The sequence below is a fragment of the Cucurbita moschata genome, unplaced genomic scaffold (assembly GCF_002738365.1).
Source record: "Cucurbita moschata cultivar Rifu unplaced genomic scaffold, Cmos_1.0 Cmo_Scf00013, whole genome shotgun sequence".
Taxonomy (NCBI): domain Eukaryota; kingdom Viridiplantae; phylum Streptophyta; class Magnoliopsida; order Cucurbitales; family Cucurbitaceae; genus Cucurbita; species Cucurbita moschata.
Genome location: NW_019268529.1, coordinates 2,740,040 through 2,753,429, shown reverse-complemented (window position 1 = coordinate 2,753,429; position 13,390 = coordinate 2,740,040). Strand labels below are relative to the sequence as shown.

General features: G+C 38.7%; 2 protein-coding genes across 2 annotated transcripts; one reads left to right on the top strand and one right to left on the bottom strand.

Moving 5' to 3' along the window:
* Window positions 1-3,845: 3,845 nt before the first annotated feature.
* LOC111451834 (growth-regulating factor 4-like) lies at window positions 3,846-8,825 on the top strand. The gene is made up of 4 exons (XM_023092414.1): window positions 3,846-4,413; window positions 4,904-5,267; window positions 8,040-8,449; window positions 8,539-8,825. Exons 1-4 carry the CDS (start codon window positions 4,155-4,157, stop codon window positions 8,544-8,546), a joined length of 1,041 nt encoding a protein of 346 aa, XP_022948182.1. The 5' UTR covers window positions 3,846-4,154; the 3' UTR covers window positions 8,547-8,825.
* A 2,264-nt stretch (window positions 8,826-11,089) lies between these two features.
* On the bottom strand, window positions 11,090-12,661 carry LOC111451614 (cytochrome P450 89A2-like). Its single transcript, XM_023092087.1, has one exon. The coding sequence runs from the start codon at window positions 12,659-12,661 to the stop codon at window positions 11,090-11,092; it is 1,572 nt and encodes a 523-aa protein (XP_022947855.1).
* Window positions 12,662-13,390: the final 729 nt, after the last annotated feature.

The following is a 13,390-nucleotide window of genomic DNA, read 5'->3' as shown; positions in this document are numbered from 1 at the left end:
TTTTTTTTTTTTTTTTTTTTTTTTTTTATAATTAAAAAAAATTATTTATTTATTTATTTCACAAATATCCTCACCACATGTACAAAAGAGATAAAGCCCTACAAAAGGTTTAAAGAATTAGGGTTTCTCGAAAAAGTCAAAGTCACCGTAAAATATCGATATCGGTGGTTCTGCTTTGATTCGCTTGGAATGAATTACACCGAGCATCTGACTTTTAAGATTGTGTTGATTTGGTCTCTGTACTTCAAAATGCTTATAGTAGACTTTTTAATTTTTTTTAAATTTTATATCGAACACATCTGTATTGTTACACAACATATAGATTTCGCTTCAGTTTAAAAGTTTGACGGTTTTTTATACCAAAGTTCGTCTAAACTTAGACTTGTTGAATGTTCAGGGGGTTATAAACTCGAAGTTTATCCTTTCTAGACTTCGTCTCAATGTTTGTGCCAAAGATCATCGAAACCCGGACTTGTTAGAGCTCCATTGGTGCTGGGAGTTGAAAGTTTGTCTTGATGTTCAGACGAACTTCGATCGAATCGTCACGACGAACTCTTCAAAGGACGAACTTCAGGTTTCTAAGCCTCGATAACTCTTACGGATCGAAGTATGGACGAACTTTGGACTGAACGTCAAGACAGGGTGTAGTTACTCTACAAATGTTAGGTTTTCAAATAATCAACCGGCGTGTAGTTTAAAACAAAAAAAACAGTAAAAAAAATCGTTCTTTTGAAGAATTTCCTGCATTTATTGTGATTTAACTTTTACTTTAAAATCCTGTTTTGAAATCGTTTCTCACTTTATTTCGAAAGGACAGACATTTATTATTAAGAGCGCTTTTGAATAGTGAGACTGAATGACAGATACTCAAAATGGGAAGAGAAAATCTCGTGAAACCTAAATGAAATCGTCGGTCTTCCTATTTTAGCTAGAAAAGGGAGGACGTAGGAAGTTACTGCACACACCAACCAAGGATAAAAATTTAAGACGTTTGTGTATTTTAAACCACTTGTAGCCCTAAAATTTTTCTATTTCATCTATGTGGGGCAATCTCATAACAACTACATTCCTATAGCAAATAAAAAAATTAAAAAAAAAAATCTTATTTTTAATCTTTACCTATTTACGAGTATGAGTTAATTGTTACAGACACCTCGAGTTGCCCATGACACACGAAGACATGAGAAAAACTAGCTAAAAAAAAGTCATGTTTAGTCAGACTATCAGCTCAGTGGTAGAGTACCCCTGATAATTATATCGTGGTGCTTGGACTGTGAAGACTCTCAGCCACATGGATTGTAATGACCCAGGTTCCTCTTTGGGTTTTTCCTTCAAGGCTTTAAAACGTGTCTGCTAGGGGAAGACTTCCTTGCCCTTATAAAGAGTGTTTTGTTCTCCTCCTCAACCAATGTGGGACCATCACGATCCACCCCCCTTTGAGACCCAACATCTTTGCGGGCACTCGTTTCTTTTTCCAATCGATGTGGGACCCCCATCAAATTCACCCCTTTGGGGCCCAGCATCCTTACTAGTACACCGCCTCATGTTTGGCTCTGATACCATTTGTAACAACACAGGTCTACCGCTAGCAGATATTGTCCTCTTTGGGTTTTTTCTTTCGGGCTTCCCCTCCAGGCTTTAAAACGCGTCTGCTAGGGGAAGACTTCCACGCCTTTATAAAAGATGTTTTGTTCTCCTCCTCATGTGCGATATCACATGGATAGTACAATAAAAAAAAATTGTTCACAAAAAAAACATGAAGTAAAATCGGGAGCAAAGTTCGATCTTTTTACGACTGTCTACCCTAACGATAGACACTCTACCTCGGGTTTTTGATCTTGGTCCAAATCTTTTTTTTTTTTTTTAATTCTTTCGTACCAATCCAAGCATTTCTATCGAAATCAAATGAGTTATATCATTTTATGGTGGATCCGCAAATTATTGTGCTCGAAAGATGGTTATCGGTTCAAGCATGCAAAGTCCTCCCGTGCAAGGACAATATACTTCTATCGTCACTTTCCCGAAACATAACAGTTTTCTACTATTATTTTTTCATGAAAATTTCAAATTAGGTTAAAGTGTCGTAAATCTGAATAGTTTCATCGATATCGTACTGGTAGAAATTGAAGGGTCGAGAAAGATGGGTTTAGATTTGAAGAAGATACTTTGAGTTTAATAGAGCCATTGGAAAGCTATCACTTAGAGAATAAATGTCTCTCTTTCTCCACTTTTATGTTTTTTTTTCTTCTCTTTTCCTTAGATGGGAAAGGACAAATGAAGAACACTATGAAACAATTTCTTTAAATGTTCTTCAAGCTTGTTCTAGCTTTGGGAAACTTTTTTTTTTTTTTTTAAAGAAAAAGAAACACGAGCGAGATCTAGCAGCTACTAACACGTGAATTTGTCATAAATTTTTATGGGTTTGCGAGATCTTATTAGGTTTATCGTTATAAGAAACAGTGTCAGTTGGTGATAGATGAACGATAAGAAACAAATGGAAATAGTTATTAAAAAATCGATAACAATTTTCTTCTCTACTAAGAATCTTAGCTCGTTAGTCTACTTAAGTCATAGGTTCTACGAACCCACTCTACTTGATATGAATAATGACTTTACTTTGAAAGTGTTGGGACTAGTTACCCCAAAGGGTATCGAGAAGTTACCTCAAAGCACCGATATGTTAGCGTTTGGCACCAAAAACATACATGATTAGCTAATGTGATTGTATAAGAAAATATGATGTAACGGGTTGATTGATCTTTAAGTGGAAGAATCTACGAGAAAGATGATTGGATGGATAAATGAATTAAATTAAGCACATGACGCATAGACTTCTCTCGTCGAAGGTCATCGAGCCCAAAATAAGAAATAGATCATAATATGCTCAAACAAAAGAAAGAGGATATGTTAAGGTACAATGAATTCTATCGACGATGTTAAAATCTATCATCGTTCGCTAACTAACATGAAAAACAAAAGGAATTTATTGCGAGATTCAACATGATCCATGTGGTAAGTATTGTATGATGAAAGTTTGTCTAAAATATATGTTTCATTGACGTTGAAACTTTTGCACCGATAAAAAACTATTCGATAGATGAATTATTGTCGAGATCAAACTCTAACCCAAAAAAAAAAAACAAAAATTAGGATAAAGTGAGTGTTCTAGGAATAAGTGTCGTGGGTGGAAAAGAATCTACTTTTTGGTAATAAAAGGCGAGTAGAGTACCTAGTCCAGATCGTAGAGAGCATCTATGTTACAAACAATGACATGATGAATAGAGTTCTTAGGGAGACATGCTACCATGTAGGGAATTAAAGGGTTTTCCATGTTGGACATGATTCATCGAAGGCGTGCATTAATGATTGTTTAACTGAATTATTACGAACTGACATGAGCTACGACAAAATGCATGTCGTTAAGTTGACATTGACAACCGTTCAATTTGGAATACGAGTGCAGAAACGTGCTAAGTGGACAAAATTTTTTTTTGTCCATATAGAGTCTACAAGTGAAAGTCAACTCTCGAAACTACATTCGTAGGTATGGATGTTGCGTCGTACAAACATGTTCTAATTTGAATCGAAAACGTCTTTTGAAATCTTATCCGAATAAAAAAAACAGTGAGTGTGGGGGCTGAGGAATTGAATTCAGCCATTAAAAAAGAGTAGCACAGCCATGATTGGGAACAATGATGGGTATGAGATTAATTAGAAAGCTCCGTTTGATTAATTAACAAAACACCCATTGTAATGAAGATCAGGAAAAGCAAAAAAGGCGTAATCTTTTAAAGCCCCAAAATTCCCAAATTCCCAAATTCCCAAAATTAAAAATGAGACCAAAATTGGGGTTCTTCGGTTCCTCCACAGATACAGATACTGCCCCCTCTTTACCCACACAGACCTTCGGACACTAAAAACACACACTACAGAGAGTGACAGTGAGAGCAATCCAGATGGTGGAGACAGAGGCTGATATATGTCCCATGATTTTCTTCTCTGTCTTAGACTATGTTTGAGGTTTTCTTGGTGGTTTTTAGGCAAAGGGGTTCTTCTTCTGGGTTTTGAAGGAGGATTAGTTGCAGAGAAGTGGTGGTGGGCGGCGGCAGCGGCGGCGGCGGCGGAGGAGGAGGAGGAGGAGCAGACGGGTTATTATGAATAGCAGTGGGTGTGGCGGTGAGGATGGGAGTAGGACAGTAGTTGTAGGGGGAACAGCAGCAGCAGCAGCAGGCAGTGGCATGATGGGGATGAATAATAGGTCACCTTTCACAGTGTTACAGTGGCAGGAGCTGGAGCATCAGGCTCTGATCTTCAAATATATGATGGCAGGTCTGCCTGTGCCACCTGACCTTGTACTCCCTATTCAGAAGAGCTTCGAGTCCATTTCTCATAGGTTCTTCCATCATCCCACCAGTAATCTTTCCTTAACCCTCTCTTTCTTTCTCTGATTCTTGTCAGTTTGATTGGTTTTCTGTTTGTGTTTTATTGGATTTTCGGGATCTTGTTCTTCACCTTCACTAATGGGTCTGTTTGGATGCTTGAATGGTTCCTTTTTGAGGTTCCCCTTGCTTCAAACACTTCAATATCTTGTGTTTCCCCACCCCTTTTGTTCATTTTTGATATCGATGTGTATCTTTAAAGCTTTGAATCTGTGAGTTTTGGTAAGAAATGATGCCATTTTGAGATGAATGAATATGGGGTTCGTTGTTTTGTTCTTCTCTTAGAGATAAACATTCATAGAACCCTTCATTAGCTTCATTATGGGATCTAATAGCATAATCAAGCTCCAAATCCTTAGTTTAGAATCAATATCTTTGTTCTTTAGCAGCTTCATTTTGGGTAGAGAAATCCAAGAACATGTTGATATGGTAGATTTGTGAGGTTTGATGGGCAATTTGTGCAGTGGCTTATTGTTCATTCTACGGGAAGAAGGTGGACCCCGAGCCTGGAAGATGCAGGAGGACTGATGGCAAGAAATGGAGGTGTTCCAAAGATGCATACCCAGACTCCAAGTATTGTGAGCGCCATATGCACCGTGGCCGCAACCGTTCAAGAAAGCCTGTGGAATCTCAAACAATGACACAATCTTCATCCACCGTGACATCTCATACCGCTATCGGAAGCAGTAGCAGCAGCAGCGGAGCTGGAAGCTTCCATGGCCTTCCACTGAATGCCTTAAGCAATTCTCAGGGTACTCCCACTGGGACCAGCCAGCCTCATTATCCCTTGGACTCCATTCCCTATGGTATCCCAAGCAAAGATTATAGGTATCTACTAAACTTATGAACATTCATATCCATTTCCCATGATAAGTAAAGTATTCCTTAAGAAGAAAGTGTATATATTCATAGATTTGATCTTATTTTCAAATGGGTGTTAAATTTTTGTGTTTCCATTGGGCATTTCATGCATTTATTTGGTAGAAAAGAAAAAAAGGTTCAAATGTAGCTGTGCTTTGAAGCAAGCACATAATGTTTGCACTCATGGGGACCATATTGAAGTTATGTGGTGGTGGGAGCCCAAACTGTGCTCCTCTCTGCCATATGTTTTAACCCTTTTCAATTCTTTTGGATCCAACTCTTTGAGCGCTTCCGACCCCGGGATGTCCCCACACGGAGAGTTTGCCCCCCCCCGGGCATGTTTGACATATATCGGGGTGGAAGATGGAATCGGGGCGGTTGGCTGCGGAGCCTGGCCCTATTCATTTCTTTTATCCATAAAATTTTCGTAGTTACCGTTCTAAGCCTATCGGTTACAGCTTAGCCTTAGCTCTATGTTAAAAGATATGAAGACAGCAAAAGAAAATGTCAGTGTAGCTTCAATTCTAGTGGTTTGTAAAGTGAAATTTGTGTCTTTTATTCTCTCTCTTTGGCTTTTTTTTTTGAGTCCCTCAAAATTACATTGTGTCTGATGTAGACTTTGGTAATGTTTCATATTTTGCTGACATTATGCAATCAATATTTGCTGAAGAGTTATATCCTTTTCCCTCGCTCTATTCCGATGGTTGTTCGTGTTAACTTTTGTTAACTTTAGCTCATAAATTTTTGCCTTGTCGGTTTATCATTGTCCTTTTTCTTTTCTTCATGGTCGTTACATTGGGTCCTCATCTTTGTGAGATGGATGCTGTGAGAATTCCACATTGGTTGGGGAGGAGAACGAAACACCCTTATAAGAGTGTGGAAACCTTTCCCTAGTAGACGCGTTTTAAAACCTTGAGGGGAAGCCCGAAAGGGAAAGCCCAAAGAGGACAATATCTACTAGCGATGGGCTTGGACCGATACAGTTGGTATCAGAGCTAGACACCGGACTATGTGCCAGTGAGGAGGCTGTTCCCCGAAAGGGGGTAGACACGAGACGATATGCTAGTAAGGATGCTGGGCCCTGAAGGGGGTGGATTTGGTGGGAGTCCCACATTGATTGGAGAAAGGAACAAGTGCCAGCAAGGACATTGGACTCCGAAGGGGGGTGGGTTGTGAGAATCCCATATTGGTTGGGGAAGAAAACGAAACACCCTTTATAAGGGTGTAGAAACCTTTCCCTAGCAGACGCGTTTTAAAACCTTGAGGGAAGCCCGAAAGGAAAATCCCAAAGAGGACTATATCCACTAGCAGTGGGCTTGTGCCGTTACAGATGCAGAGTTCAGTTTTGTTGCTCACAGAGAACAACTCTGACAATCATTATGTGTTCTTTTCAACTCTTGCTATTTAATTCTAATTGTTCGTATCCAATGGCGTTTCTACTTTAGAGAAAGCGGTTTGTGTGTGAGCTGATTGATCTTATGGTGCTTTATGGCCAAACCATGCTTCGCTCTCAGTTTCTGTCATCTTGTTATCAGTTTTTAGGTTCATACCTTCGGGTTTGGACCGTTTTTATGCGGTTTGCTCTCTTTTAGCATCACGGTTCGACATTTTAACTTAATATATTGGACTTCGCTTCTTGCTTATTGATTGTTTATGCCCGTAAACTGAACCAGGTAGAAGTAGTTTTCATAAGCTTAATTTTCGAAAAACAAAAGTATTACCGAATAAAGGCGAAAGTTTGTAGTGTTCGACTTTTGTGTACAATCTCTTTTAAGTCTTAAAAGAAGGCAATTGGGATACATTTTACTTTTCCCTCTTTTACCACTTGGTTGTAGTGGAGCTATGTAAGGAAAAAGTGGCATGTTCCTGAACTATTATGATTTTTTCTTTCATATTATTTTGGACTTCTGATCTACATTGATTCATTTATAACTTTGCTGGTTTCCTTTTGAGCTAATTTCTTTTCGGGGTCAATTTTGAGTTCTGATGTACCCTTTGACCAGTCGACTCGGTCTTTATCTTGGTCATGACTCGTGATAGCCTTATTTTACTAGTTTCTTAGAAACCGTGAAGAATGAGCCTAAAGGACGTCTTGTAGGGAACGAGGAGAAAAGAGCTTGCACCATTTGGAACCAAACATATCCATCTCACTCGGAAAATCTAACAGGTTAGATCTAAGATCAGCTGATGCGTCATCCTTCCGTGAACCATTGTAGCTAATAGTAGTATGGTAAACGATGACGATATTGGAGCTTGCTGGAGCCTATAGGACGTTGGCAATAGAATCCTCAAATGTCGAACAAAGAAGTTGGGACTCTCGAAAGTGTAGTCAAAAGTGTCGAACAAAGGGTGTACTTTGTTCGAGGGCTCTAGAGAAGGAGTCGAGCCTCGATTAAGGGAAGGCTTTTTGAGGGCTCCATAGACCTCAAAGGAGGCTCTATGGTGTACTTTGTTCGAGGAGAGGATTGTTGGGATAGGAGTCCCACGTTGGCTAATAAGGAATACATCTCCATTGGTATGAGGCCTTTCGGGGAAACCAAAAACAAAGACATGAGAGGTTATGCTCAAAGTTGACAATATCATACTATTATGGAGGCTCGTGATTCCTAACAGAGCCTACTTCGATGCCCTGTTGTGCCGATCATTATAGTATACCTTTTTTTCCGAATTAACATGGAATGAAGTTAAGAATTTAGATGCAAATTCTCTTCACTTATGTATGTATTTGTTGAATTACAGGTATATTCAAGGGCTTAGACCTGAGGCTGGAGTGCATAGTTTCTTTTCTGAGGCATCAGGAAGCAGCAGAGCTGTTCAAATGGATGCACCAATGGACAACAACACATGGCCAATGATGCCATCTAGATCCCTGTCTTTCCCGGCATCAAAATCGACCGAAAACTCGATCTTCCAAAGCGGGTATCCGCAGCATTCGTTCTTCGGTGGCGAATTTGCATCCGGGGATACTCTGAAGCAAGAAGGCCAATCTCTTCAGCCATTCTTTGACGAGTGGCCAAAAACCAGGGAGTCATGGACGGGACTCGACGATGAAAGATCGAATCAAACTTCCTACTCCACAACACAGCTCTCGATATCAATTCCAATGGCTTCATCCGACTTGTCAACCACAAGTTCGAAATCTCCTCACGGTTAGTACCTCTATTGCCACACACGCTTGCTCGGTTTCGGTTTCTTCTTTGCATATTCTTAGTTCATCCTCGAATATTATTCTCCACAGATAATTGAAAGCAAGCAGCATGATGCTTTGAGAAATTTTCAAGTTTTATCTCTCAACTTTGATGATGCCTGAATTTCGTAAGCTAGTCGTTCATGTTCGGTATATCTGAGCGAGCGTGTCGTTGGAGAATTGAATTCTGTTGTATTCTTGCCTTGTTTTTCCCCTTTGCTGCTCTGTTTCTATGGGAATCAAAAACTTGGTTGTTATTATGTGTAAACAATTTAGAAGCTGAATGTTGGTATTAGGCTTGGAATAATACAAAACTGGATGAAAATTGTTTGTTAGTACCTCCACCGTTAGTCAACTCCTAACCTAATGTGGCAATGGGTTCGGACCATAGAGAACCGTAGCATAGGGGAACGTCTAATCCTTTTGCCGCTGCAAGGCTGGCTAATCATACGCAGCAAGCTCGAAGACCCCTCATTCTGGAAGGCGCATGAGTTCGAATGCTTCGGACCCAAAATAAAGTTAAACATTCAAAACGTAGAAGTATTAGCTATGTAAAGCGTTAATGATTCTTTTCACACATTTAACTAATTTTCGAATATTAGAGCATACAACTCCTGGTAGAATTCTAATTCTCATGCACGTAGACGAGTAGTTGCACAAAAGTAAAGTACACACGTCTTAATACACTTCTCATATACTTAGATGAGTAACTACACGAAGTTCTAATTTACACAGCTTATGCAAAAATGTCTCGTTGTATTTCAAACAGCATTTCATGAGCTCCTACCTGTCAAGTTCAGTTTATAGTATGCACATATCTCTATTTAGGCTCGATATGCATATCAATTCACACATCTTATGAAGACATGATACAATTTATTACTCGAATCATGATTTGTTATTTGCTCTACTGCTAGACATAATTAAAAGTGATAATAGTTTCACTATTTAGCTATGGGAACACACTATAGCTTACGATGTAAACAGTCTACAAAATTCTAAAATTGGGGTTCGATACCAACTGTAATGTCTCGATTTTTTCACATGGACCGAAGAATAAAACTTTAGACTCCCTAATTGGCACAAAGAGACATTGACGCCCAGTTCATACATTAGCAACGAGTTTCTAAAAAACATGGGCTATTTGCAGAGACTTGGGTATATGTCGTCTGTGGAGAAATAACACGACGCCCATTCCTAAGCTAAAGGAGACATGCAACGCCTTTAATGCAATTTCTAATATTTTCCTAAACGAAGAACATAACTATGATGTCTCACATTGGTTGGGGAGGAGAACAAAACCCTTTATAAGGATGTGGAAACCTTCCACTCGCGCGTTTTAAAACCTTGGGGCAAAACCCGAAATGGAAAGCTCAAGGAGGACAATATATGCTAGCGGTGAGCTTGAGCTGTTACAATTATACTGAATAACGTTTAAAACGAAGTTAGAAATAACCGAAATATTGAAATAGTTTATAAGAAAAGATCATATCATCGAAAATATTTTATCGATTAAAATCCGTCATTTAGTGAAATGAATTCCTACCATTTCAAAATAATTAAAGGTTGAAGTTGTTTGTATTTAATTTTAAAATTGATAAATCTTCTCCTCCAATGATCAGTCATGAAGACAACAAGGGGCCCACATGATGATGTTTAGGTTAATATTTTATACCAAAATATTATTTTTATTCAGGAATAAATATGACACATATTTAATCCAAATTTAATCCATATAAACCTTTTTAATAAATTAATTCATATAAAGACAATGGTGTGACACAAATATAATCCATTATAATATTATACATGACTTATGAATTTATTTTAATAAACTTTCCACGTATTGCGTGCGATATATTTTAATATTTTAAAACTTCATGCCATATATTATTCAAAATAAATCATAATCTTTTAAAGAGGTCATTTTCTAGCTGATTTTAATTATTTTAAAATAATTTTAAATTTTGAAAATAAAAATAATTTTTTTAAAAATTTAGTTAATATTATATATCTCCTTCAAACTTAATATTGTCAATTAAAGTTATATGGAAAAATCGTTAAATAAACAGAGATCAACCGTTCTTGGAATTTCACCTTATTAATTAAAGTTATGGAAAGATCGGCAAATACACAGAGATCAACGAAGAGAACTGTACAAATGTTAATGGGGTCGTCCACAAACCATGATGCACACTCTTCTCTTAGCTTACTTTTTTCGGTTTGATTTCCATTTTTTCTTTTGAATGCCTTTGTAGTTTAAATGTGCATTCCTTCAAGGATTAGGGTTTAACGCATGGGCAGATTCAAAATGTCGTTTTTAGGTTAGACTGGAGCTCAAGAATTGGCCATCAACAGTCGGAGACCGGCTATTAAAAGCTGGAGTTGATCCCTATAATGGGTTGGTTTTGGTTAATCAATAGGTACCAAAATGGGTGATTCTGACATTTGAGAGTTGTAGCTGGGATGAGATACAATTAAAACTTTTTAAATCGACCCTTTAAATTTTATTATCATATACTACTTTAATTCTTCAAATTTTTTGGATGACAAACGAAAAATATGTATCTATATATATATATGTATAGCAGGTGGTGGTGTTCTAGCGAGGTGAAATGCGAGCCTGCAATGGCGTCTTCATGACGATGGAAACCTCAATCTTCTCCTCAAGATCAACTTCATCCACCGCATCCCATTTGAAGAACCACACCAAATTCGCCACAAAATACTGCAAATGGAGCATTGAAATCCCAACTCCAGGGCAGATTCTTCGCCCTCCCCCAAATGGCATAAACCTAATCTCCTTCCTCCCTATCAATGCCTCCACTTCCACTTTCTCCGCCTCCTTTGTCAAGAATCTCTCCGGCCGGAACTCCATCGGCTCCTTCCACACCTCCCCGTTCCTTGCCATCTCCGCCGCCACAAAATGCACCGTCGTTTTCTTCGGCACCACGAACTTCCCGTCCAACACTACCTCCTTCATCGCTAAGTGTGGCAGAGACAAATACCCCGGCGGATGCCGCCTCAGAGTCTCCATTATCACCGCCTTCAGGTACGGCATCTTCTTTATGTCCTCCTCTGTTACCTGTTCTTTCGATGATGATTGATCCATCGCTTGATTAATCTCTGTATATACCTTCTCTTGGATTTCTGGATATTTGACGATGTTCGCCATCGCCCATTGCATAACCATTAGTGTAGTATGGACGATTCCGTTGAGAAATTCTGCACATAGGCTGATGATTTCACCTTCTTCCATCTTCCGATTCTCTTCCGGGAGGTGTAGGTTTAGCAATGTGTCGAGATAGGGCAAAACGCGTTCTGTTTCTGTTTCTGTTTCTGATTCTGATTCTAATTCGTTGTTCCTTTGTTCGATTTCGCGTTGTCTTTCGTCCAATCTGGCTTTAATTAAAGGAATTATTGCGGTTTCCATTTTGTTTCGGATCGTTGAGATTTCCTTCCAGAGATTAGGGTACAGGATTTTCCCCAATTTCAATGGATACTGATTCAGTTTGTTTTGCCTACTGGAATGCAACAGAACTTGATGGAGGAGCTCGGCTAAGGCTTTGATTCGCTCCTCTTCGAGCTTCAATCCAAAGCACATGAACACCGATATCTCTACCAAAGTCAGCCGGATATGGTCGACAAGACGAACAGCAGCAGCGCCGCCCTGGGAGTGCGATTTCAGGCGGGAGACGAGCGAGTTTAGGCTCCAGCGGCGGGCATCGGAAAGGAGTCTGAGGTGAGAAGGGTGGAAGGTTTCGGAGATGAGATTACGGCGGAGGAGACTCCAGTTAGGGCCGTGAAAGGCAGTGAAGATGGTGATGTGGTTACTGTAGAGGATCTTGTTAGTGATGGAGGCAGGGGGACGGTCGGCGATGGCAGCGCCGTGGTGAGCGAGAGCTTGGTGGGCGAGGGAGTGGCCGGCGATGAAGATGACACGACGAGAGCCGAAGTGGAAGGTGAAGATGGGGCCGTAGTGGACATGGAGGTCGTGGATGAGTGCGTAGAACGATGAAGAGTATTTGCGGAGTAGGATGATGTTGCCCAGAAACGGGAGAGGGGTTGGGCCTGGTGGAAGGTTTGGGAAGGAGCGGCCATGGCGGATGAGTTTCAAGATGGTGATGATGAAGATGATGGTTATGGTGAGAACTGGAAGCCATGTAATTTCCATTTTGAACTTACAGAAGCAGAAGCGCAGAAGAAGAACTTTGTAGACGAAGAAGACGGTCTACATTCATGCATAAGTGAAGAATGCTTAGCTTGCCTTAAATAGTCAAGTTTTTATGAGTTTATTATTAAAGTTAGATAATTATTAAGAGTTACTTGTTCTAATATTCTATAAATAAATACATTTTCTAAAACAATATATATATATATATATACCTTAAATATTTTAAAAAAGAGCTTTCAAATTTTTGTTTAAAAAAAAAAATATATTTTTTCAAGCAATTTTTTTTAATTATTTAGAAAATTCTTACTTATTCAAATATTAATTAATAAAATCAAACATTCCGGCCATCAACCTTATTTACGAATATTAGTATTCTTAATCTTTGTAATAATCAAGTAATCTAGGATTTGAACGCTGCTCTGTTTTGAATTTTCAGTTTTTCAAAAATTCAACCCAACCCAAAATGTAAAAAAGAATCTACCCGAACTCAATTTTTATGATGTGTTAGGTAGTATGGTTTGTCCAGTTTTCGAGTCATATGAATGTCCTACTAGTAGGTTTTTTACCTACTTAAAATCGTTAAAATTATCCTATTATTTAAAACTAAAATTATTGTATGCTTAAGACTATAAATTTTTTTTTTTAAAAAAAATTTAAATGGTGAATTAAAAAATAAACATAAAATTGGGAGTTATATACGTTTTATTTTCTTAATTTAGGGATTTATTA

Coding starts and splice junctions, on each gene's coding strand:
- LOC111451834 (XM_023092414.1), top strand. CDS start 4,155: ATGAATAGCAGTGGGTGTGGCGGTGAGGATGGGAGTAGGACAGTAGTT. Junction 4,414..4,903: donor GTTCTTCCATCATCCCACCA/GTAATCTTTCCT, acceptor CAATTTGTGCAG/TGGCTTATTGTTCATTCTAC. Junction 5,268..8,039: donor ATCCCAAGCAAAGATTATAG/GTATCTACTAAA, acceptor GTTGAATTACAG/GTATATTCAAGGGCTTAGAC.
- LOC111451614 (XM_023092087.1), bottom strand. CDS start 12,661: ATGGAAATTACATGGCTTCCAGTTCTCACCATAACCATCATCTTCATC.